The 25,227-nt window shown below is 39.9% G+C and overlaps 1 protein-coding gene across 3 annotated transcripts in view; it reads left to right on the top strand.

The window, feature by feature from the left end:
* LOC122549324 (collagen alpha-1(XV) chain-like) overlaps positions 1 to 8,723 on the top strand; it is a 265,827-nt gene extending 257,104 nt beyond the window's left edge. For all 3 annotated transcript variants that reach the window (XM_043688956.2, XM_043688955.2, XM_043688954.2), the window contains 2 exons: positions 4,787 to 4,899; positions 6,860 to 8,723. In XM_043688956.2, coding sequence (XP_043544891.1) covers positions 4,787 to 4,899; positions 6,860 to 7,079 — 333 coding nt within the window. In that variant the 3' untranslated portion in view covers positions 7,080 to 8,723. The remainder of the gene's footprint in view (positions 1 to 4,786; positions 4,900 to 6,859) is intronic.
* The last annotated feature ends 16,504 nt before the right edge of the window (positions 8,724 to 25,227 follow it).

Genomic DNA, 25,227 nt, shown 5'->3' with positions numbered 1-25,227 from the left:
ATGTTACCCCATAGACAATCGTCCTCTGTACCATCCAATGCGTGCAAAATTTCACATTTCTTGAATGATTTGAAAATAGTATCAACTCTTATTTCCTCCCATGAATCAACGATCCATTCACAAATCAGTGACAATGATGGAGCCCATATACTGCCTCCCTTTGTGTATATTTTTTCTCGATCATGCATTCAGTTATTCCACTTCATTCTCATCATGTCCTTGAAAAGCTTTATTGATACCAACATCTATTGGTTGCAAAACACTTGTAAGTCCGCCAGGAGTTACAGCTACGTCAAGTGTTACGTGATTGGATGTTATCAACAACATTCTTCACTAGTTGTGATCTAAACTGATCCATGACAAGCAAACTCTTCTCCTTCCATAGTCCACCAGGCCATAAATTCCAAACTTCCTTTATCCATTTTCTACATCCACCTTTATCCATCCAACTTTGTGGATGCATATGGACAATTCCTTTTGGAAATTTCTCCTTTGGCAAAGTTTTTCTCTGAAAAACAGCCATCAGTTTTAACTTAGAGCCATCAGCCATACAAGAAAGAACTAAAATAAACCTACTTTTCTCATGGTCAGTGGTTTTCACCAAGAGTGTTTTTTTCTCCTGTTTGGTTCACAGTTCAATTCTCTGGCATGTCGAGGGTAATGGGCGTTTCCAATGCACGATAGTTTGTCATCTTTCTTCTGCTGGTTTCTGATTACAAACTGGTGAAACTGTAATATCATATCTTCTACTTCAGCTGACAGCTTTTTTCAGTCTTAGTTCTCTGCTGAAGTACTAAGCCATACCTTCTCATGAACCTTATGCACAATCCAGCACTTGCCGTAAAATCCAAAATTCCATCCTTCTTTGATTCATTTCATGCATGGATTCAGATGACTTCATACATTTTCCATTTTTACAATTTTCAAATACCACTCAGCAACTTTTTTTCTCCAGTTGTGGCCACTTGCTAGGTTTACATCTGTTGGCACACTTTCATTTTAGCATTGTCTGAAGTTGGTTTGCCGTCTTTCTCCAATCTCACACAAGTTTCTCTGAGACACAAAATTCTCTCAATGCTACATAGTTATTTTGTCTTCTCTGCAACTTCAATAGCTTTCATTTTAAATGCTGCTGTATACTGTTTTTTTTTCCTGGAGGGCATTTTTACACAAAATGAAGAAGATATTTCAAAACCTGAACGAGGTATATCCCATGATGTTGGTTGTCACTTGACTCTGACATGATGCATCTTAAACTTTCGCATCAAATTGGTGTGAATTGGATATCAAATCACATAATAGCACAATAAAAAGAATTCATTTCCTCACCATAGCACTTATGTACAGGATAATACCTTGACTCTCAAATGTTGATCTGCTAACTGCAAAGAACTAGGGTTGACTTTTACACGAGATATATGGAAAATTCCAGATATTTTGGCCAACAATTGGGGGTCAATGTTTGCTTGAGATCGACGTTTACTCGAGTATGTACAGTAAGTATCTAACTACTTGGTCACTTTTATTTCCAGGTTTATTGAGTTCAAATGGGGTGGCACTTGAACTCTAGATCATTAGCCCAAACCTCTGATTACTAATCTAGTTACATAATTACATTAATTAAAAAATAACAAAGTGAGAGAACTAGTAAATGATGGGCTTCGGAATGATGTAAATTGGGCTACGGAAGGCAAAACAGCACATTGATAAACAAGTGGTATGGTTGGCAATCTGTTAAAGAGGCTAAACATAAATGGATTGAGTTTGAGAGACCTACAAGATTGTGGCTAAATGCTCAAATTGTGCACTCTGCTAGCAAGACTCGGTGCTAGTTGCAAAATGTTAACAAGTGCTGAAGTGAGAATATTTGAAAAGCAATTTGTAATGGTCGTCAGAGCTGAAAATGTGTTGCTGGAAAAGCGCAGCAGGTCAGGCAGCATCCAGGGAACAGGAGAATCGACGTTTCGGACATAAGCCCTTCTTCAGGGCTGAAGAAGGGCTTATGTCCGAAACGTCGATTCTCCTGTTCCCTGGATGCTGCCTGACCTGCTGCGCTTTTCCAGCAACACATTTTCAGCTCTGATCTCCAGCATCTGCAGACCTCACTTTCTCCTGAATTGGTCATCAGACTAAGTTGTTGAATTATGTTTGTACCAAGCATAGTATCAAAACATTGAGGATTGGTCTCACTATGATCACACTTTCATCAAATAGGTTTGTTTCAAATTTGTTCTTGGTACATGAAACTTCTGAACTAAGCTGTACTTAGTGTCAATGTCCAATGGACTGGAGTAATGCATAGACAAGGCCATATGGGAGGTGGCAGGCTCTCTTCCTGAAACGTGAATCAGTTGGATTTTTATAAGAAACCCATCAGCCTCCATGATTGTTTACTAATACCAATGCAGAATTAGCAAATTTATTGAGTTACTTCCACAATGTCCTGCAATTACACTTAACCACTTGGTACTACAGTATATTGCTAAGCAGGTAAACAAATAGGAGAAAATTTACTTTGCTGAGTTGATGGGAAATGGACAATAATGAATTAGTCACTCATTATAATTCTATGAAACATTACTCCACTGTACTGTCCCCAATTTCTTCCTCTTTGACTGCAGTGGACTGGAAATTTGAGCAAGGCATGTAATGTGTGGCTAAGTCAATAACACCCATTTTATGTCATTGCTCAAAATTGAAATGACCTCTACACAACTGGATCTGTGGAGATCCACTAACCACCCAGAATATCCAAAAGGTTTTCAAGAGAATCAAACTTTACTAGATAACAATAGAAATGAGAAGAGAGATTTGGTCTTATGTGAACTCGCTGTCAAAGATGAAAAATGTCAGAATTTCTCTATAGGTCATAAAATCATCACTCAAACGCAAATCAATTAATAGGGTGGATGCAGAGAAACTACTTCCTTTGCTGTTAATCAGCATCAAGGAGTATAATCTTAAAATTAGTGAGAAAAGCAGAAAATGCTGGAAATGTTCATTGGATCAGATGGCATCTATGGAGAGAGAAACAAGAGTTAACATTTCAAGTTGGTAATGACCCTCCATTAGAACTGAGGAAAGATTGAATTTTAATGGGTTTTGAATAAGTGAGAGAAGGGGGGGCAAGAATGAAAAGGAAGGCCTGTGTTGGATTGGAGGGCAGGAGAGATTAAATGATAAAAGGTTTTTTTGGCAATGGGTAAAGTAACGAAAGAGGGTATGCTCATGAGGTGTGAATGGATAGAAACCAAAATGGGCCAAACAAGAGAAGACAAAATAGAGCAATAAAGCTGGCCAAGGTATGAGAGAGAAACAGAAACCTTCTCAGAGAGAAAAACAGACATAAAAGAGACCTAAGGGGCAACTTTTTCATGCAGAGAGTGGTGCTTGTATGGAATGAGCTGCCAGAGGAAGTGGTGGAGGCTGGTACAATTGCAACATTTAAGAGGCATTTGGATGGGTATATGAATAGGAAGGGTTTGGAGGGATATGGGCCAGGTGCTGGCAGGTGGGACTAGATTGGGTTGGGATATCTGGTCGGCATGGACAGGTTGGACCAAAGGGTCTGTTTCCATGCTGTACATCTCTATAACGACTATAAGCCTCTGGAAGAGGAAAAGCAGCAAATTAAACAGTGATACAAAAGCAAAACCATTTTCTGATTTTACTTCAGATTTTCAGCATCTGCAATACTTTATTTTCATATTAGTGATCTTAAAATTATTGTTTATCAATTCAGCAGAAAATGCAGAAGTGTATTTTCACAGAAAGGGTAGCAGGAAAGTCTGAGATTCACATAAATGCCACCTGTAAGTGGCACAAAGAACAGACATGTGCAAAGAGAAAGCAGTTGTCAATGGTGACTGATCAAACCCACATCCCGACTCAAAGACGGCACTGCAGGAAATGGCATTTAGAAAAGTTCGTTAGAAAGGTAGGAGGGGGAGACCTGGTAATCCACAATCAATCCAATTAACAGACAGTTGAGCTCATTGTGAAGAAACAGCAACATATTTCCATTCAGGTGGTTAGTGCAGAAGGTGGTGCCCTTGTCCTTCTAGATGGTTGTGGGTTCAGATGATGCTGTCAAAGGAGAAGTGTTCAGAAAATAGAGAGCAATTCAGTTAAAGTGGACATACGTTTCCCTTTTAATTGGTGGTGAATTAGAGCATAAGAATAATTTGAGACAACTAAAGACATTGCAAGTTGACTTGCAGTGGACAATGCAGTATTATACAAAGTAAAAGGGTAAAGCCTGCAGATTTGACAAAGAACTGCACTCAAAATGAAGGTGAGGTAGAGTTGGAAGTTAGGAGTACACAATTTATCCTTTAGAGGAGTTTTCTTCCATAAGTCACAGTAAAATACCTCAGAACAAGTTAGCTCCTGTTACAGAAGCATGTAAAAACATTCCAGAGATTTGTTAAATGTGATGTTTTATAACAGTTTTCAGTTCGGTCACTTAATGTTTGCCTGTACTGTAACCTTAAGGAGTGGCATCAGTTCTTAAAGGTTCAGATAGCCTAACTCTGCCTCTATATGTGATGTACTGCTCAGTCACTGCTTTCTTGTGTCACTCAGTGATCTTAGTTGCAGGTTTGGTGTTAATTCCAGACATCCTGGTTGCTCCAGTCAATATCTAATTGAGTTGTCATAGACCACAGACAGTAAATAAAACATCAGCTCAGCCTGTTAGTTCAGTAGAAAGAACTCTGATTGAACACTAGCTCTGCTTGTTACAGGGAATGGTGTTTTGCTTAAAAATGTGTTTTTCTTCTGACAGGGAGAAGTGCTTTTTGATAGTTGGGAGTCCATCTTTAAAAATCAGGCTAATTTCAACACAGACGTTCCTATTTATTCATTTGATGGTAGAAACATCATGAAAGATTCTTCCTGGTAAGTCTCTGCTCATAATATTCAAAGAACTGCAAAATTCTCTCTGCAAATAAGAAAGCGGAGATTTGCAATAATATAGCACTTTTCTTACCTCAGGCCACATCAAGATGAATTCCGGAAAATTAGATACTGTGAAAACATTGCAAATTTAGGACATTGAAGGAGATCATTTGATTAATCACATTTGTGCTGGCTGAAAAGCTGTCTTGTCTTATCCCATTTTCCAACTCTTGCTTCAAGTCTTGCATTTCAGCTTCATCCTACCTCAGTCAATTTCACCACCATCAGTCTTCCTCGATTCCCTCCTAATCTTTTAGTTTAAATTACCTTACAATTACTTTAAATTTATGCTTTTGGGTTATTGAATTGTGTGTTATGGAAAATAACTACTTTGTATCCATGCTATCTAGATTTCTCAAGGAGTTTACACACCTAAATTAAATCTTCCCTCAGCATTCTCTGCTCCAACAAGAATAATTCCAACCTATCCAATTTTTCCTCATTGTTAAAATCTTCCAGTTCCTTACAAGCATCTCATAAAATATCCTCTGTTTCCTCTCTAGGACAATTACAGCCTTCTCGTAATGCAGTGTTAAGGATTGTGTACATTAGCCTAACTGTAGCCCAATTCATGCCTTATGCAGTTTGAGCTTAATCTTTCTTGTCTTATGTTCTGTGCCTCAGTCAACAAAGAAAAGTTTTCCTGTCACCTTCAGGGATTTGCAGATATAAATGTCAAGATCGTTCTACTATACCATATCACAGAATACAATTTATTCTGTATTCCCTTATCTTTCTTGTCCTCCCTAAATTTCTTAGCACACACATCTAGGTACTGAATTCCATTTTCTGTCCACTCAACAAATTAATTGATACCTTCCTAGCGTATAGAGATTTCTTCCTTAGTATCAACCACACAAACTTCTAAATCATCCCACCTACATTTAAGTGTGTGTGTGTGTGTTGGGAGGGTGGGGGGGTTGAGGACTATATTCCTCTGATGTCTTGCCCAATATTTACCCCTTAACCAAAAATACACCTCTTCCCAAAATCCATTTCGACATCAAAAAATGTCCCTCATCAACCCTCCTCCTTCCCTCTCCAAAAGAATAATCAGTGTGCATTTGACATGACATTTGCTTCACAAATTCATGCTGCCTATCTTTGGTTAACTTGTGGCTTTCTAAGTGACAATTAATACGTTCCCTTTGAACTTTTAAAATAATTTTCCATCCAGGCTAGGCTGGCCAGTTAATATTTCTCTCACTTCCTTATCTACAGTGTCTGCAATCCACCCTCTTTTGTGAAGACATGCACAACGTATTCATTAAGATTTACAAACATTTCTTTTGTCTACCCAGACAAATTACAATTTTGGTCTCCAATCAATTCTATTCTTCTTTTAGTAATCTTTTTACTTTTCAATGGCATTTATCTTTGGATTTCCCTAATTGTATTTGTAAGTAAGAGGTCTTTGATCCAGTCACCAGCGACTACACCACTGACTAACTGGTGAGCCTTCATCAAAACAGGCACCCAAATCTCTCAACAGTCTCTCACCAAGTAGACACAATTACCTGATGCTAGAACAAGATTCTGTGCTAAATCTCAGTATCTGACATCTCACAGAATTGGTTGCTAATTTCCTTATAAGTATAGGTCGTACTCTGTACGAGATGCAGTGATCAATTTGTGCACAGTATTTTCCCAGAGATCTACCTTTGGTAAGGGATAAATATTGAGCAAGACACCAGAGGAATACAGTCCCCAAGCCCACACTACACCCTCCCCAACAATTTCTATTTTTCTTTGAAATGATTCTTAGGATCTTCACTGCCTACATGAGATAGCAGGCAAGACCTCAGTATAAACTCTCACCTGACATGGGCAAGTTTGTGTTATGCATCACTTGCCTGCCCATGAATTAAAATTCACCTGCGACTTTATTTTCATTTTCAAGGCCGCACAAAATAATATGGCATGGATCCAATGAGCGAGGTGGCCGAGTAACAACAAACTACTGCGGGGCATGGCGTTCAACAGATATGACCCTCACTGGCAAGGCATCGCCACTTACAAGAGGCAAACTCCTGGATCAACACTCTTATAACTGCGCAAATAACTTTATCGTTCTTTGCATTGAGAACAGTTACTTCCATGACCACAGAAGGAGAAAATAACAGCTTATGACTGCACACGAAAGGTTTGGAATTATATCGCGTCTACAATCTCATCACAAAACCAGTAAAGGGTGGCACACTGTTAGATTCTATAAATATGTTAAATCGGGGACCATGTAAATATCGTTTTCTGACGGGATTGTCAAGTTACAGAAAGTTAGCAGAAATGGAAGCCAAAGATGACATACCTCAAAAATCTTCATGGGCTCGTTTTTAGAAATAAACAAACTGTGTATTTGTTCTAAAGAACTTCTCTCATGCAGTTCCACAATCATGCTTGTTGATATTTTGGTGCTAGTAACAAATAAATTTAAATGACACTGCTGTTAAGGTAACCTTATTTATAAGTGTGATTGATTCAACTGTGCATAGTTCAAATGAAAAGTTAAGTTGGAATAATGGGTTAAAGTGGGTTAAGCTCCCTTCCACTTCTGAACCCTGCCCACCAGCAGTGTCTGTTAGATGATCAGGACTTTTTCACTCAACGAGAATGCACTGTGATGACATTTCACTGGGAATGCTCATCTTTGAATCCAACCTCGATAATGAAGGAAAGTTTTATAATTTTTCCAAACACTGCAAAGGACAGAAACCTTTCTTTATGAAACTTGTCGCCACTCTGTACAAAAATGCAGTGCGCAAACTTTTTCTTAAAACATAATGTACAATGGAAATCCATACATTCTTACGACTAAACCCTGCATAATGGTTTTGTATTAAAGTATCTTAATGTACATTTAAAATACTGTTTTTCCTTAACTCATACCTTTTTAACATCTTTGTTGAATGTTTCTGAGAACAGTATTATTCAATAGTAACAACTTTGTATTTACTGCTTCTACCTGTCAATACTAAACAGAGCCAGTTTTGCCAAGATGTGAACAGCCAGGGGCTAGGGGGTGGTGGAGTCTCAGAAATACCAGCTGTGGGTATTAAGTCACCAGCAAGTTTTTCTGCCCTGACTTTCTAGATATTTAATAGCTGATGGGAGGGCTTTCCCACTAGCTCACCAATCCTTCCATTTGTTTAATTTTTTTGTTATACAATGTTATTCTGCAGTTTAGTAGATTAAAACATTCACCCCTAATTCTATGAAACAGTGTTGATAAGGTACAATTAACAATTGTAGATTGCAGATTCATATTTATAAAGTTCAAACTTTAGAAATGGCAGCTTTTCAGCATAATCACATCCACTGCAGGTTTAATCAATTTACATTCAAGATTCAGTCCATTTTACCTTACAGTTAGCCCATTTACAGTGCAGGCTTTTTCCATATAAAGTTCAGATTTAGTTTATTTACACTGAAGCTTTAATCCATTTCAAGTACAGGAAAAAATCTTTAAAATGTACATGTAGTCATTTATCAGTGTACATTTTGTTCATAGTACAGGTTTAGTCCATTTACAGTGCAGATGTAGTCCATTTGCAGTCAAAGTTTAAATTAGTTTACAATGCGGAATTAGTTAATTTATACTCTAAATTTAGTCCATATAGACAGCAGATTCCACTCAATAGAATTCAGCTATCATATCAGTGAAATCAATCAACAACTTTTAATATATGAACCAAATGTCTAAACCAGATTGTATTGAGATGAAGGATGTTTCACATGCTGAATAAACTTAATACATTTTTTTTGTACGTTCATTTCCTGTCTCATTTTTCAATTACAATTTTGATACATGAAACATTGGTGAGGAGTTTCCTGTGAAAACATATTTTATCGGTTTATAACAAACTGATATTTTCTAAACAGTGTTGATGCTTTCAGTGAATTGCCAGATTTCTGTTTGAGCTGAAAATGTGTTGTTGGAAAAGCGCAGCAGGTCAGGCAACATTCAAGGAGCAGGAGAATCGACGTTTCAGGCATGAGCCCTTCTTCCTGTAGAAGGGCTCATGCCCGAAACGTCGATTCTCCTGCTCTTTGGATGCTGCCTGACCTGCTGCGCTTTTCCAGCAACACATTTTCAGCTCTGATCTCCAGCACTTTCTCCTTGAAGGTTTCTGTTTGAGTCCAGTTGCAAAAGCGGTATTATTACAGAATCTCAAAACATAGATGATTCTATTTACTTGCGTTTTGTAACAAATTAAACAAGTTACTGACCCTGGCATTAAGTGTCTCCAGCTCAGCTGCTGTTGGTCAAACAGTATCGGTGCCAAAATGAAAGAGTCGTTCAGAAGTTTCCATAGTGTTAAATAGCTGTCTCACTGAGGTGGATGGAGCAAACCTGAACACCAAAGCTGGCCCTCAGACTAGCCTTCCTCCTCACCATACCCACAAGTGACTAAGCAGGAATCTAAATTTGCATTCAGACATATTTGATGTCTGAATAGTAAATTTAAAAAAAAACACCTCATTAACCAAGCTGGAATCTTCAATATATGAGGAAGCAGCTTGGGAACTGCAAAATGAAATATATAAACAGGCATAACCATTTTGGATTAAATTCAGTGGAGACAGATGAAAAATACTGATTCTAGGAAAGAACATCACTGACCCTATCTTGACCTTACACCTCATTAAGTTATGCAATTTGGGTTCAACAGGCCAGAAATTCAGATATTCCCATCTTTACACAGGAGTGTGCAAGGTATATGATACATTCTGTTCACCTGAGTGATGTGATCTTCAGATTGGGTTTCAGGCTTCTTTACAGTTAAAAGAGAAACTAAAGTTAGATCTCCTGTGTCACAGTATCTGTAAGGCAAACAGACAGAGGGATTTTGGGAATATACCTTTTTTTTTAAATATGAAGTTTGGATGAGTATTCTTGCTCCCCTATAAGGTAAATAAGTTTCAATAAAATACATTTTGGTGGTAGGCTGATCCAGTGTCTGATTTTACAAGGTGCAGCTGGTACTGCCCTCAGGCAAACCCCTCTTGCAATTGAAGGTCTCAAACAGGAAAGGGGTACCAGAAGTGAAAATCTCTTTGTTGTGTGGCATGAATTGATCTATAAAGTTTTGGCTCTGTAAAATTACATTCTAGAAAGTAATGCATTCACAGCAGATGCCATTGTGTCAGGAAATAATAAGAGCAAAAATTAAATCTCTTCATGCTTTGACACCATTGCAGAGATAATGTGCTGATGTCTGGGGGAAGTTAAAGTTTCTGGAGATGCTGCTTAAAAGATGACCATTATATATTTGTTTCATCATTGTTTTTGGATAAGGGAATGTTTCACAACTTAACAGTTTCAAATGTCTGGAATAATTAATTTTTTTTGGCCTCTCCCATTTGATTTGGGTCACCATCTCCCCCTGTTAGTCATCATTACTCTTCAAATCTTGCTGTATTTACATCTTTCATTACTGCATTTTTCCATCTGGTTCAGGTCTTCCTCTTCTCCTTCCTGGCAGTTTTATCTCTATCATTCATTATAAACTTTCCTCTCTCGCCCTTCCAAGAGGAGGCATATTAGACTCAAAAGATTAACTGTTTCTCTTCCTGCAGCTGCTGCTGGACCTATTCAGTTCATCAAGCACTTTGTTTTTATTTCAGATCTCCACCATTCAGAGTATTTTGGCACCATTTCAAAAAGTCAGATACCTTTGCAATGCTCCCACTACTGTCAATGCAACACTGAATTTGTTTCCCAAGAAGAAACCAGGAGAGTCAGGCAGAGGTAGAATAGATACATTTTGTGCATTACTATGAATTCTCTTATCCTTGCTACTGCTTAATTAATTGATTGAATTGAATTTACTGTCACGTGTACCGAGGCACAGTGGAAAGCTTTGTCTTGTAAGCAATACAGGCAGATCAGAGTTAAGTAGCATAGATAGTAAATAATAGGTAAACAGCAGCAAAAACAACATAGAACACTGAACTCTTAACATTCGCCTGTACCTAACAACAGTAAGGTAGAAACTGTTACAAAACCAGCTAGTGCATGTGTTCAGGCTTTTGCACCTTCTCCCCGATGGTAGACATTGTAGAAAAGCATTGCCAGGGTGGGATGGATCTTTGAGAATGCTGGCGGCCTTTCCTTGACAGCGGGCCTGGTAGATGGATTCTCTAGTTGGCCTTTGTGATTGTCCAGGTCGAGTTCACCACTCTCTGTAACCGTCTCCAATCTTGAATGGTACAGTTGTCATACCAGGTAGTGATAATCCAGTCAGAATGCTCTCGATGATGCACCTATAAAAGTTGACAAGGGTACGATTCTTAATAAATCATAATTGTACTGATTGTCTGGTTATACTTTTGCCTTGTTAAGATCCCAACTGAATGTATTAATGTGCAAATTTTATCCCAGAATGAAATCTTTTTTGTCAGATTTTCATCTGTATTTTAGTGAACGTGGTGGTCATTCGCTGAAACAATCACATAAGCCTAGTCACATGAAAATCAAACTTTATTATGAAAGAAAATTCATTACATAAAGGAACTAATTTTGTTTAAACAATCCTGACAGAGGGCAGTTAGCAAATTCTCAAAATACCAAGCAAAACAAAATTTCAACCTATTTCCCAATATTATCACTTTATAGTGATTCAATTCAATGAAATTACACCTCTATTTTAAATCTGTAAGTTTGACTTAACTAATTCTTCCTAGCATCTGTCTTGTGAATTGTAAAATGTAATGCTGAATACTATACCTATACTTTCTCAGTTTCTAATTACCTTTTCACAAAACATTCCGGTCTGGAAATTGCACAAACTAAACTTTTCTACTGAGTTACTGTATTCCCTTCCTCTCTCTGAAAAAAATTATTTTCCTTTAGAAGAGGTGCTACACTTGCTTCCAACCCAGATCAGGTCTCCTTGAAAAGGCCTTAAAAGTTTTCAATTCATACTAAACGGATATAAATCCTTGACTATCCTGAAACAATATAAAAAGCTTTAATGTTTACTGCACCTGTCGTAAACCACCACATTATAAACAATTTTCCTTCATTACCCTCTTTGGAAGACAAAGGGTATCATCCAGTATTACGGACTGACTAGAACCAGTGCCTTTTAATATCTTTATTAGTTTACTGCTTTGATCTGAGGCATAAAGGAATACCTCTCCTTTTGAAATAAAATATTCAGTACCTCCAATGGTCTGATTCTTTGTCAATAATTGAAGAATTTTCCTGACTGCCCTGAATCATCTCCCTTTTTAAAAAAAATGTTCACCTCTGCAACATCACCTGACTTTACCCGTGCCTTAGCTCATCTGCTGCTGATCGATTTTTATTACCATTGGACTTCACTCGTCTGACACCCCTTTGGCTGGTCTCCACATTCCACTCTTTGTAAACTTCAGGTCACCCAAACCTCTGCTGCTGTGTCCTTATTTGAACCAAGCCCCACGCACCTACATTGTTTGTTTGGATATCAACAGGTTGATTTTAAAATTCTCATCCTTGTCTACAATGTCTTCCATGACCTCGCCCCTCCTTATCTGAGCAATCCCGTCCTGAATTACAACCTTCCAAGATATCTGCATTTATCTAATTCTAGCCTCAAGAGCTTAGCTGATTTTAATTGTTTCACATGTTCTCAGTTACCTCCACCCTAAGCTCTGGAATGATCTCCCCACATTTCTCAAACTCTTGACCTTGCTTTTCTCCTTTCACATTTTCTTTAAAACCTACCTCTTGGTCACCAGTTCAATGTCATCACCTTGTAGATGCTATCAAAGAAGCCTTGGCTATTTGCTGTGCTGTATTCTGTACATATTACACAATGCAGATCTGGTGCACCTTTGATTTAGAGGGGTGGGATGTGATTGTTTGAAGTGGTAGATGGGCTATTTTTCAACTGCTGAAAATGTGTTGCTGGAAAAGCTCAGCAGGTCAGGCAGCATCCAAGGAGCAAGAGAATCGACGTTTCGGACATGAGCCCTTCTTCAGGAAGAGGTCTCACTCCTCCCTCTACAAAGATTTCAGTGAACCCCTCTCTCACCCGAGAAGATTTTAACCTACTGCGAATCCTCTTGCAAGGATGCCTTCCTTGAAGAAGCTCTCTTCCTCCCTCTATAAGGATTTCAGTGAGTCCCTCTCTCACTGCACACCCCAGGTCATCTCCTCTGCCTCTCCTGCTCCTTGGATGCTGCCTGACCTGCTGCGCTTTTCCAGCAATACATTTTCAGCTCTGATCTCCAGCATCTGCAGTCCTCACTTTCTCCTATTTTTCAATTGGGCTACATTGTCCTAGCTGGTTCTATATGAACGTACAACAACTTTGTAATCGTTGCCCTCTCACTTCAGAGGATATCCTACTCGAACTGGTAAAAAGAACCTATTCATTTTTGCTTGTACAACAGATGTGTTGATATGTTACATTAGGTGCAGAATTCTCTCTGAAATTACTGTTTCAACTGGGATTGGAAGCTACATGTCTGTGTATGCCAGTTCCTGTCCAGTTCAGATGAAATGACAGAGGTTTCAAAAAGAACTTGGGAACACGAGTAGGCCATTTAGCCTGTTCAGCCGTCCCTACCACTGAGTTAGATCATGGCTGATCGATTACTTCAATGCCATTTTCCTGCATTATCTCCAAATCCCTTGATGTCATTAGTCTCCAAGAAATTCTCAATTGTGGTCCAGAACATGCTTGACAAATGAGCTTTCACAATTATAAAGATTTATCACCCTGAATGAAGAATTAGCTCCTCATTTCAGCCTTACATGATCTACCCCTTACTCTGAGATAATGTCGCTAGCCTCACCAGCCAGGAGAAATACCTGATTGACATCCACCCTTTCATTCCCCAGAAGAACTTCATAAGTTTTTACGCAATCACCTTGAATTCTTCAATGCTCCACTGAATACAGACCCAGTTTTCTCAATCCTTCCTCATGAGACAACCCCAGCACTCTAAGGAGCTTCTGCTGCACTCCATGTGGCAAATGAACAAGGACAAATAATTTGTAGGTAATACTTCAGGTGTGGTCTCACCAAAGCCTTTTACAATTGCAGCAAGATACCTTATGTACTCAAATCCCTTTGTGATGAATGGCAACATAACACCTTCCCTTCCAAATTGATTGCTGTTCCTGTCTGCTACTAGTGACTCATGAACCAGGACACTCAGGTACCCATCCGGGATATCAACATTTCCCAACATCCCATCATTTAAGAAACCTGTGGCTTTTTGTTTGTTTTCCTACCAAAGTTGACAACAACTTATTCATATTCAATCTGAAATGTTCTTGGTCATCACTTAACCTAAGTCAATTCCATGGATAATAAACAGCTTTGGTCCCAGTAATGATCATTGTGGTACCCACTAGCAACAGACCAGTGTGTACACTCTATCGGGGGGGTTGGATGTCTAGCTTATAATGCAGAATTGGGTTAATAGCATAGGTTCAATTCTCACACAAGCTGAGGTTACCATGAAGGACTCTCCTTCTCAACCTTTCCCCTTGCATGAGGCTTGATGATCCACAGATTAAATCATCACCAGTCATCTCACTTCCAGCCATCCATCTCCTAGCCCCCAGCTTTCTTATCTCTTTTTAAACTACTCGTAGGACAGTAACCACTTACCAGTAGTTGGGAACAAAAACTGAAGTTGCTGGAAAGGCTCAGCAGGTGTGGCAGCATCTGAGGGGATAAATCAGAGTTAATGTTTTGGGTCTGGTGACCCTTCCTCAATAGTTGGATACTTATGCCTAATGATTCCCTAAACATGGCATTTGTTCATTGGCCATCTCAGTAAGATGGTTATAGTACCATGTTTGAGGCTGGGTGTTCTGTGGCAACACATTTTCTGGCCGTACCAACTCTGTTCACCGTCTACAAAGCTCAGGACAACATGAAACACTAACCATATGCCTTAGATGTATGTAGCTCTGAAACTCTAGCAGCATGCACCATTCTAAACAAGGCAGCCTGCCGGAGTAGCACCCAATGCCCCATGTGAAGCATTCACTCCATCCACTACCAGAAACATTAGCAGCACTGCAACTACCCACCAAACTTCCTTTGTCTCCACCTTCGAAACTTTATCAGCCAGAAGGACAAGCACAGCAAATGCATGGAAACACTACCATGTGCAGGTTCCTCTCCAAATCCTACTCTCCTCACTTGGAGAAAATCACCATGCCATCATTGTTGCTGGGTCAAATCCCAGACCTCACTTCCTAGCAGTACTTCGGTCAGAATGATATCCATGGCCTAGGAAAGCATGGGTGCCTTAGGCCTGACAGCATCATCTGTACTGCTGGAGCTCATGGGCACACTGACTAGCTACATGGCCAATGGTCACAGTAACCAATCTTATATACAGACCAACCCAATTCACAGGCTGCTATTCTAAACTGCAGCAGACAATGGTTGAGCAGGAAACATTTGACAGTGCAGTTCCTCCTTCTTTGCCTCGTGGAGCAAGAGATTTTGGAACTTAAGTGTTGCCTTTCCAGCCCAACTTGCACTCTGGCTAAGTATTAACCTCCATGACATGAAACACAGGACGTAAAGTTGGCAGCTTGATGATTCGTGTCAAGGAGTACTATGATTGCCAACCCATTGCTCCCTTTAAAACTATCATGTAATGAAAGGCCCATAATCTTTGGTTATTAACTGTACTGTGGAAATAATAAGCTTGACAGCAGGTGGGAGGACGAGTCAGAAGCAGCAATTGCATTAGTGGGTATTAGCAGTAAAACTGCAGGCTTTTGGGAATCCGTATCTTAAGGATGTCTTTTATTTATGGTAGAGCAAATTGTGCTTGCTGAAAATGAGCTAATGGCAGATTGTGGATTTTCAATTAATTGCATAATAAATACTTGCAATGAGAAGCCCCAGGTGCAATGTGTAAAGCATAGTATTGTTTGCTGTTTCTTGGTAAGGTCAAAGGACAATTGTCCATCACGTTATTTCACAATGTTTCCAAGTGCTTCCTTAACAGTATGATAAGGTGCCTCACGGGAGGCTGCTGAGTAAGGTGTGGGCCCATGGTGCTCAAGGTGAGCTACTGGCATGGATTGGGGATCCTCGGATGCTGCCTGAACTGCTGTGCTCTTCCAGCACCACTAATTCAGAATCTGGTTTCCAACATCTGCAGTCATGGATTGGGGATTGCCTGTCTGAAGTCAGAGAGTTGGGTTAAAAGGTTCTTTTTCGAAATGGCAGCCAGTGAAAAGTGGTGCCTTGCAGGGTTCAGTGTTAGGGCCACATATATTAATATATTAATGATCTGGATGAAGGGACTAGGGGTATCCTGGTGAAGTTTGCCAATGATACAAAGTTAGGTGGACAGGCAGGTAGTACTGAGGAGGTGGGGAGGCTGCAGAAAGATTTAGACAGTTTAGGAGAGTAGTCCAAGAAATGGCTGATGAAATTCAAATGTGAGCAAAGGCATTTGCACTTAGGAAAAAAAAATACAGGTTTGTAAACGGTGAGAAAATTCATAAAGGCAAAGTACAAAGGGATCTGGGAGTGCTAGAACAGGATTCTCTAAAGGTTAACTTGCAGGTTGAATCCGTGATTAAGAAAGCAAATGTAATGTTGACATTTGCCTCAAGAGGATTGGAATATAAAAGCAACAATGTGCTTCTGAGACTTTATAAAGCTCTAGTTAGGCCCCATTTAGAATACTGTGTCTAATTTTGGGCCCCACACCTCAGGAAGGACATTCTCCACACTGTCCAGTGGAGATTCACACACGTGATCCCTGGAATAGTAGGCCTAATTTATGATGAACAGCTGAGGATACTGGGATTTTATTCATTAGAGTTTAGAAGGTTATGGGGAGATCTAATAGAAACTGAAGAATATGACTGAGAAAAGGTGGATGCTGGGAAGTTGTTTACATTAGACGGAGAGACGAGGACCGGTGGGCACAGCCTTAGAATTAGACACGTCAATTTAGAACGGAAATGAGGAGACATTTCTTCAGCCAGAGTGGTGGGCCTGTGGAATTCATTGCCACAGAGCACAGTGGAGGTCGGGATGTTAAATGTCTTCAAGGCAGAGATTGATAAATTCTGGATCTTGCAAGGAATTAAGGGCTACAGGGAGAGAGTGGATAAATGGAGTTCAAATGCCTATCAGCCATGATTAAACGGCAGAGTGGACTTGATGGCCTATGTCTTATGGTCTTTAGTATGTACACCAATAATTGCTCATGTAAAACCAGTTTATTCTTACCTAAATGAATTTATAGCAATGAAATTTAGCTCCCCAAGAACACCATTTGGCCCTGTATGAAGAACAGGACAGTCAAGACCAACTTAGCCTTGACAGCAAGTGCGCAATTTGTTCAAGGTAAGGTAAAGCACCTTGTAAATCTTTCCAACATTCTATGAATCTTTTGGAAAAATGGTCCAAATAACCTCCTACCACTCCATTCACAATTTTCATATTTGTTCACTTCGAAACATAATAAATGCTGTGGTTAGCATAGTTTTGTCAGGCCATTTTCTAGTTTTCAAAATGTAGTTTAGTTTAGAGTCAGAGATGTACAGCATGGAAACAGACCCTTCGGTCCAACCCGTCCATGCAGACCAGATATCACAACCCAATCTAGTCCCACCTGCCAGCACCCGGCCCATATCCCTCCAAACCCTTCCTATTCATACACCCATCCAACTGCCTCTTAAATGTTGCAATTGTACCAGCCTCCACCACTTCCTCTGGCAGCTCATTCCATACACGTACCACCCTCTGCGTGAAAACTTTGCCCCTTCGGTCTCTTATATATCTTTCCCCTCTCACCCTAAACCTATGCCCTCTAGTTCTGGACTCCCACACCCCAGGGAAAAGATTTTGTCTATTTATCCTATCCATGCTCCTCAATTTTGTAAACCGCTATAAGGTCAACCCTCAGCCTCTGACGCCCAGGGAAAGCAGCCTCAGCCTATTCAGCCTCTCCCTCGCAACATCCTTGTAAATCTTTTCTGAACCCTTTCAAGTTTCACAACATCTTTCCAATAGGAAGGAGCCCAGAATTGCACACAATATTCCAACAGTGGCCTAACCAATGTCCTGTACAGCCGCAACATGACTTCCCAACTCCTGTACTCAATACTCTGACCAATAAAGGAAAGCATACCAAACGCCTTCTTCACTATCCTATCTACTTGCGACTCCACTTTCAAGGAGCTATGAACGTGCAATCCAAGGTCTCTTTGTTCAGCAACACTCCCTCGAACCTTCCCATGAAGTGTATAAGTCCTGCTAAGATTTGCTTTCCCAAAATGCAGCACCTCTCATTTATCTGAATTAAACTCCATCTGCCATTTCTCAGCCCATTGGCCCATCTGGTCCAGATCCTGTTGTAATCTGAGGCAACCCTCTTTGCTGTCCATTACACCTCCAATTTTGGTGTCATCTGCAAACTTACTAACTGTACCTCTTATGCTCGCATCCAAATCATTTATATAAATTACAAAAGGTGGAGGACCCAGCACCAATCCTTGTGGCACTCCACTGGTCACAGGCCTCCAGTCTGAAAAACAACCCTCCACCACCACCCTCTGTCTTCTACCTTTGAGCCAGTTGTATCCAAATGGCTAGTTCTTCCTGTATTTCATGAGATCTAACCTTGCTAATCAGTCTCCCATGGGGAACCATGTCAAACGCCTTACTGAAGTGCAAATGGATCATATCTACTGCTCTGCCCTCATCAATCTTCTTTGTTACTTCTTCAAAAAACCAATCAAGTTTGTGAGACATGATTTCCCACGCACAAAACCATGTTGCCTATCCCTAATCAGTCCTTGCCTTTCCAAATACATGTGCATCCTGTCCCTCAGGATTCCCTCCAACAACTTGCCCACCACCGACATCAGGCTCACCAGTCTATAGTTCCCTGGCTTGTCCTTACCACCCTTCTTAAACAGTGGCACCATCTTAGCCAACGTCCAGTCTTCCGGGACCTCACCTGTGACTATCGATGATACAAATATCTCAGCAAGAGGCCCAGCAATCACTTCTCTACCTTCACACAGAGTTCTCGGGTACACCTGATCAGGTCCTGGGGATTTATCCACTTTTATGAGTTTCAAGACATCCAACACTGTAATATGGACATTTTGCAAGATGTCACCATCTATTTCCCTGCAGTCTATATCTTTCATATCCTTTTCCACAGTAAATACTGATGCAAAATACTCATTTAGTATCTCCCCATTTTCTGCAGCTCCACCCAAAGGCCGCCTTGCTGATATTTAAGGGGCCCTATTATTCTCTCCCTAGTTACTCTTTTGTCCTTAATGTATTTGTAAAAGCTCTTTGGATTCTCCTTAATTCTATTTGCCAAAGCTATCTCATGTCCCCTTTTTGCCCTCCTGATTTCCCTCTTAAATATACTCCTACTTCCTTTATATTCTTCTAAGGATTCACTCAATCTATCCTGTCTATACCTGACATATGCTTCCTTCTTTTTCTTAACCAAACCCTCAATTTCTTTAGACATCCAGCACTCCCTATATCTACTAGCCTTCCCTTTCACCCTGACAGGAATATACTTTCTCTGGATTCTTGTTATCTCATTTCTGAAGGCTTCCCATTTTCCAGCCGTCCCTTTACCTGCAAACATCTGTCCCCAATCAGCTTTCGAAAGTTCTTGCCTAATACCGTCAAATTGGCCTTACACCAGTTTAGAACTTCAACTTTTAGATCTGGTCTATCCTTTTCCATCATTATTTTTAATCTAATAGAATTATGGTCGCTGACCCTAAAGTGCTCCCCCACTGACACCTCAGTCACCTGTCCTGCCTTATTTCCCAAGAGTAGGTCAAGTTTTGCACCTTCTCAACTAGGTACATCCACATACTGAATCAGAAAATTGTCTTGTACACACTTAACAAATTCCTCTCCCTCGACCCTTAACACTATGGCAGTCCCAGTCGATGTTTGGAAAGTTAAAATCCCCGACCATAACCACCCTATTTTTCTGACAGATAGCAGAGATCTCCTTACAAATTTGTTTCTCAATTTCCCTCTGACTATTGGGGGGGGGTCTATAATACAATCCCAATAAGGTTATCATCCCTTTTTTTATTTCTCAGTTCCACTCAAATAACTTCTCTGGATGTATGTCCGGGAATATCCTGCCTCAGCACAGCTGCAATGCTATCCCTTATCAAAAATGCCAACCCCCTCCTCTCTTGCCTCCCTTTCTATCCTTCCTGTAGCATTTGTATCCTGGAAAATTAAGCTGCCAGCCCTGCCCATCCCTGAGCCATGTTTCTGTCATTGCGGTGATATCCCAGTCCCACGTTCCTAACCATGCCCTGAGTTCACCTGTCTTCCCTTTTAGGCCCCTTGCACTGAAATAAATGCAGTTTAATTTATTAGTCCTACCTTGTCCCTGCCTGCCCTGACTGTTTGACTCTATTCTGTTCTCAGCTGTACCAGTCTTAGATTGATCTCTTTCCTCAGTATCTCCCTGGGTCCCACCCCCCTCACCTTACTAGTTTAAATCCTCCCAAGCAGCTCTAGCAAATCTCCCTGCCAGTATATTAGTCCCCTTCCAATTTAGGTGCAGGTCACTTCTACCCCAAAAGGGATTCCAATGATCCAAAAACGTGAATTCTTCCCCCATATACCAGCTCCTCAGCCATGCATTCATCTGCTCTATTCTCCTATACCTGCCCTCACTAGCTCGGAATAATTCAGATATTACTACTCTCGAGGACCTCCTTTTTAAAGTCCTGCCTAAGTCTCTAATCTCCCTTCAGAATCTCAACCTTTTCCCTTCCTATGTCATTGGTTCCAATGTGGACAATGAGCTCTTGCTGGCCCCCCTCTCCCGTGAGAGCATTCTGCATCCTCTCAGACATCCTTAATCCTGGCACCAGGGAAGCAACACAACATTCTGCTTTTTCGCTGCTGGCCACAGAAACATCTGTCTGTACCTCGAACTAGAGAATCCCCTCACACAATTGATCTCTTGGAACCCGACATACCCCTCGTTGCATTAGAGCCAGTCTCCATACCAGAAACTTGGCTGTTCGTGCTACGCTCCCGAGAACCCATCACCCCCTACATTTTCCAAAACAGCATACCTGTTTGAAATGGGTATATCCACAAAAGACTCCTGCACTAGCTACCTACCTCTCTTACCTTTTCTGGAGTTAACCCATCTCAGATTGTATCTGAGACTTTCTCCCCTTCCTATAACTGCCATCCATCACATACTGTTGCTGTTGCAAATTCCTCATTGCTTCTAACTGTCTCTCCAACTGTCCCTTTGATCTGATAAGATTTGCAACCAGCAATATTTATGGCAGATATAATCCGCAGTAACCCTTAAACACTCTTTAAACTCCCACATCTGACAAGAAGTACATATCACTGCAAAGGCCATTTTTGCTCCTTCACAACCTACAGACCCAGAAAATAACACCATTATTCCTCTACAAACACTGCCCCATGTTAAATTAATAGTTATGGCTTATATTTTAAGTTTAATTGAGACATATCTCCAAAAACATAATCAAGAAAGAATCTACTCTACTCACTACTGCAGATTCACTGTAGGCCACACTTAAAGCAACGATTAACTTATGCGATTCTGTGCTGTGAACTTCGCCCAACAGTTCCTCCAAGATCAGTTGTGAATTTCACTGATAATTTTCCCAGATGCACTCAGATGTCCAGCGATACACGAATTCAAACAAAGGCAGTAACTGTGCAGGTTCTCTCTCTCCTGCAATGACCTCACCACGTACTTCCTTTGTTTGTTCTTCTCCCTTTTAAAACTGCTATTGTTTTGACTTTTTTTTCCCCCAAAGTTCCAAAACAATGCAAAAGCATATGAAACAGTAATTGCTGCTCTTGCAATCCAAGGATATCACCTCCAGCACCTAAAATACCTCAAAAATGGAGCAGCTGTTGCTGCCAGAAATTTTTCCCGTCCTCCATCTTGGATTACCCAGAACTTAAACTGAAGCTTTTGGTCTCCCCCAGGAAAACCAGCTTTACTCTGCACTGCACTGAGTCTCTACATTTAATAAGGGTGATAAGGAGAAGTACCAGGACAGACTATATCCAAATAATGAACATGTTCAGATTTTCAAAACTGAACTCAAAATTTGAATTAGCTCCATCAAACAATATGTCCAAGAGCAAAGTCTGTCGCAATATTACATTTATTTAAATTGGAACTTGGTGAGAAGGAGACTGAATTATAATTATTTAATATTGCAATAGATGGAGCCAAGACGGTGCTAAAATTTGAAAAAAGTTTTGTAAATATTTTTGGAAATAATTCGACATTAGCTTGGATTCATCTGAAAAAAGTAGTCTTCATGTTGCTAGAAGCTAAATCAGGACGTTGCCTCTCAGGACGTTAACAATTGAGATAAGCTATGCTCAAGTCAAAAAAATTCTTTTTGAAGTATTCTTTTTAGATTTCAGCTGTGCACCTTTGGGAGAAATGTGTATAAAATTACAAAGCATTGAAGCAATGTTGGAGCAAAGCAAATTACTTTCCTTGTATGGCTAAAAAGAGTAATATCACGAGCAACATTATAAATTTACTAGTCTAAAAGGTAACCATCTATTTTCACTCCATAGTACCTATGATTACTGTTCTAAATCCAAAACAGGTTCAAATACCACTATGACAACTTGTGGGTGTGAAATTAACTTGAATGTAAGGCAGTTTTTACTGATACAGGACTATAAAAAACTGTCAAACTATCATAAAATGTGAACAAGTTTAGTGTCCTTATCTGATGCTGTCCTTTCTGTGACTGTTCCAAATCACAATTGCCCTTTCAAATGACCTAGCAAGCAACTCAAGTACATCAAGTCAGCTACACTAGTGACGCGGTACAATATATTTTAAGAATTAGCAACAAATCTTTAGCACTGACATGCCCAGAATTAGTTGAAAAACAAACCCGATCATCAGTGAGCTCTATGTGGGATCCGTGTCTATTGGCAGAAAATTTGACATATAGATTGTGATTTAACAAGGTGAAATAACTAAAGCTACCATAGAAAGAAAAATCTCGGTATTGTTGAAAATTTTAACAAGCGTAGGTTGGTTTGACAGAAGAGAAAATGTCTCTCAGATGGTTGTGTACTTCAGTGTCAGAGGAAAGGAATCAAGGAGAACAAAATCAGAAACCAAGGGCACTTCCAGAGAGCTGAAGCTGATTTCTGATGATTAATGACATTGCTGTGTATATGAGTAGGCACGGTATAAGCAAACAATTTCAAGCAAGACATGATTTAGAGAAAGTTGGAGCAGCATGCTAAGCAATGGTGATTAAGGGAAAACAATCCCTTGCTAAAGGGATTTTGTTTGTATTTCACGTTACATAACTGTAATTGACTGCTTGAATTCAAAATTTCATCTGGGCTTAAGCAGGGATATACAACTGTCCACCTGAGAGCAGCTGAATTGGTTAATTATGGAAACAACTGAAGCTTCCTTTTTCCTGTATCAAGCTGAGCTAACTCAGAACATGCCAATTGATGCACCTCAGTGACTTTGGTACTGGGTGGCTTTGAATGGAGCATTGGGAGTGAGGTGCGCTATAGAGTTGGGGGAAAGGAGGTGCTCTTCTGCTTTTTTAGCATTTTTTTTCATGTTGGAGAAATTGGTTCTAGCCATTACAGGTGAAGAAGCTAGCTATTTGAGTAATCTGTAATTGTTCACGTCTATTCTATCCTACATTTTAAAAACTATAGAAACTGGTGGTAAGGATAATGAAATATAATAAAAATGGGCAAAATAGACAATTGAATAAAGTAATTTAGTTGATTGAACACAATAGGATTGGTAGCACAGGGTTTGTATAAAGGCTGCAACTGGGTCTTCCTGGATGCCAGCGTGAACAAGGGCAAACAGGTCTCCAGTGTATGTGGCTTAAGGAGGTTTGACTCATGGTGAGCAAGTTCTATGCCGAGCTGTACACACACTGCAACACATTAGGGAGGGTGTCGGTTAGTCGGATTTTGGTTTAGTGGTCCCACTCCATAGGATAGTGTTTTGATTTGGTCAGTGATCAGGAATTGTGATTGAAGTTGCGTCAGATTTACAGTTCTTTAGCTTGTTTAGACAAAAGTGGGCACTTCAGGGTAAATAAACTATGAAAAATGATAGACTGAGACAGGAAACAATAGAGTGTATAAATCTAAGAGGTAGTCAAGGCTCACAGTTACCAAGATAATAAAAAATCAAAACTAAAGGCTCTATGTATCTGTATTATTTGAAACAGATGAATGGATAGTACAAATAGAATAAGAGTGATCTGACAGCCATCACAAGAGATATTGCCATGGAATGACTTGGACTAGCAGCTGAACATTGAAGGGTACATGGAAAGACTGTCGAACAACATGGAGGGGTGGCAGTGTAAATGAAAGAATTGTTTTAAAACAATAGACGACATAAGTTCAGAAACCAGAATGTTAATGTTTGTCAGTTTAGAAATGATTTGAGTAGAAGTGAGAAATGGTAACAGTATGAAGCCACTTGTGAGAGTGGTATACAGGTCTCTTAACACTAATATCCTAGAGTCATACAAAACTTGCACAGACAGCTAGTTCATGCATTAGCTTTAACTTCCCAAAATTCCCTAGATTCGGGGGCGATTCCATGAGGTTGAAAAATAATGAAAGTAACTCCTTTATTCTAAAAGCAAGACAGACAAAAAGCAGGAAACTTCAGGCCAGTTACCTCACAAAGAAGATCTCAGAATCTATTACTGAAAACGTTATTGTAGAGTTACCACAGTTCAGTGAAAGGAAAATCATGTTGAAACCCTTTACTGGAGTCCTTTGAAGCATCATGTGCAGTGCACAATGGGAAACCAGTGGATCTATTGTACTTAGATTTCCAGAAGGCATTTGATAAAGTGCCTCAAAAGGCTATTATTGGAAATAAAAAAGTGCAAGGTGCAGGTATCATACTGGCATAATTAAAAGATTGGCTTGTTACCAGGAAACAAGAGACATAAATGGGTCATGAGGTTGGCAAGATAGAACAAATTGTGCTGCAGCAATCGATGCTAGGCACTGTACAACTTAAATCATGTCACCAAGGTAATATCTAGATAACACTACAAGAATTGCAGATGCACTCTAGGAAAGGTGACAAGACCAGAGCGCTTACCTTCACTGATATAATACATCAAGTGATATTGTCCAATTTGTAGATTCACTATTTGAAATAAGACACTTCTTGAGCCAACTATTGAAGCATAATAATTGGATGCATTCAAAATATTGAAAGCTGTCA

Source organism: Chiloscyllium plagiosum, unplaced genomic scaffold (genome assembly GCF_037043375.1).
Source record: "Chiloscyllium plagiosum isolate Xiang-an unplaced genomic scaffold, Cpla_swu_hap1 HiC_scaffold_4, whole genome shotgun sequence".
NCBI classification, from domain to species: Eukaryota; Metazoa; Chordata; class Chondrichthyes; order Orectolobiformes; family Hemiscylliidae; genus Chiloscyllium; species Chiloscyllium plagiosum.
The sequence above is the reverse complement of the archived record's forward strand: the minus strand, read 5'-3'. Positions and strand labels throughout refer to the sequence as shown.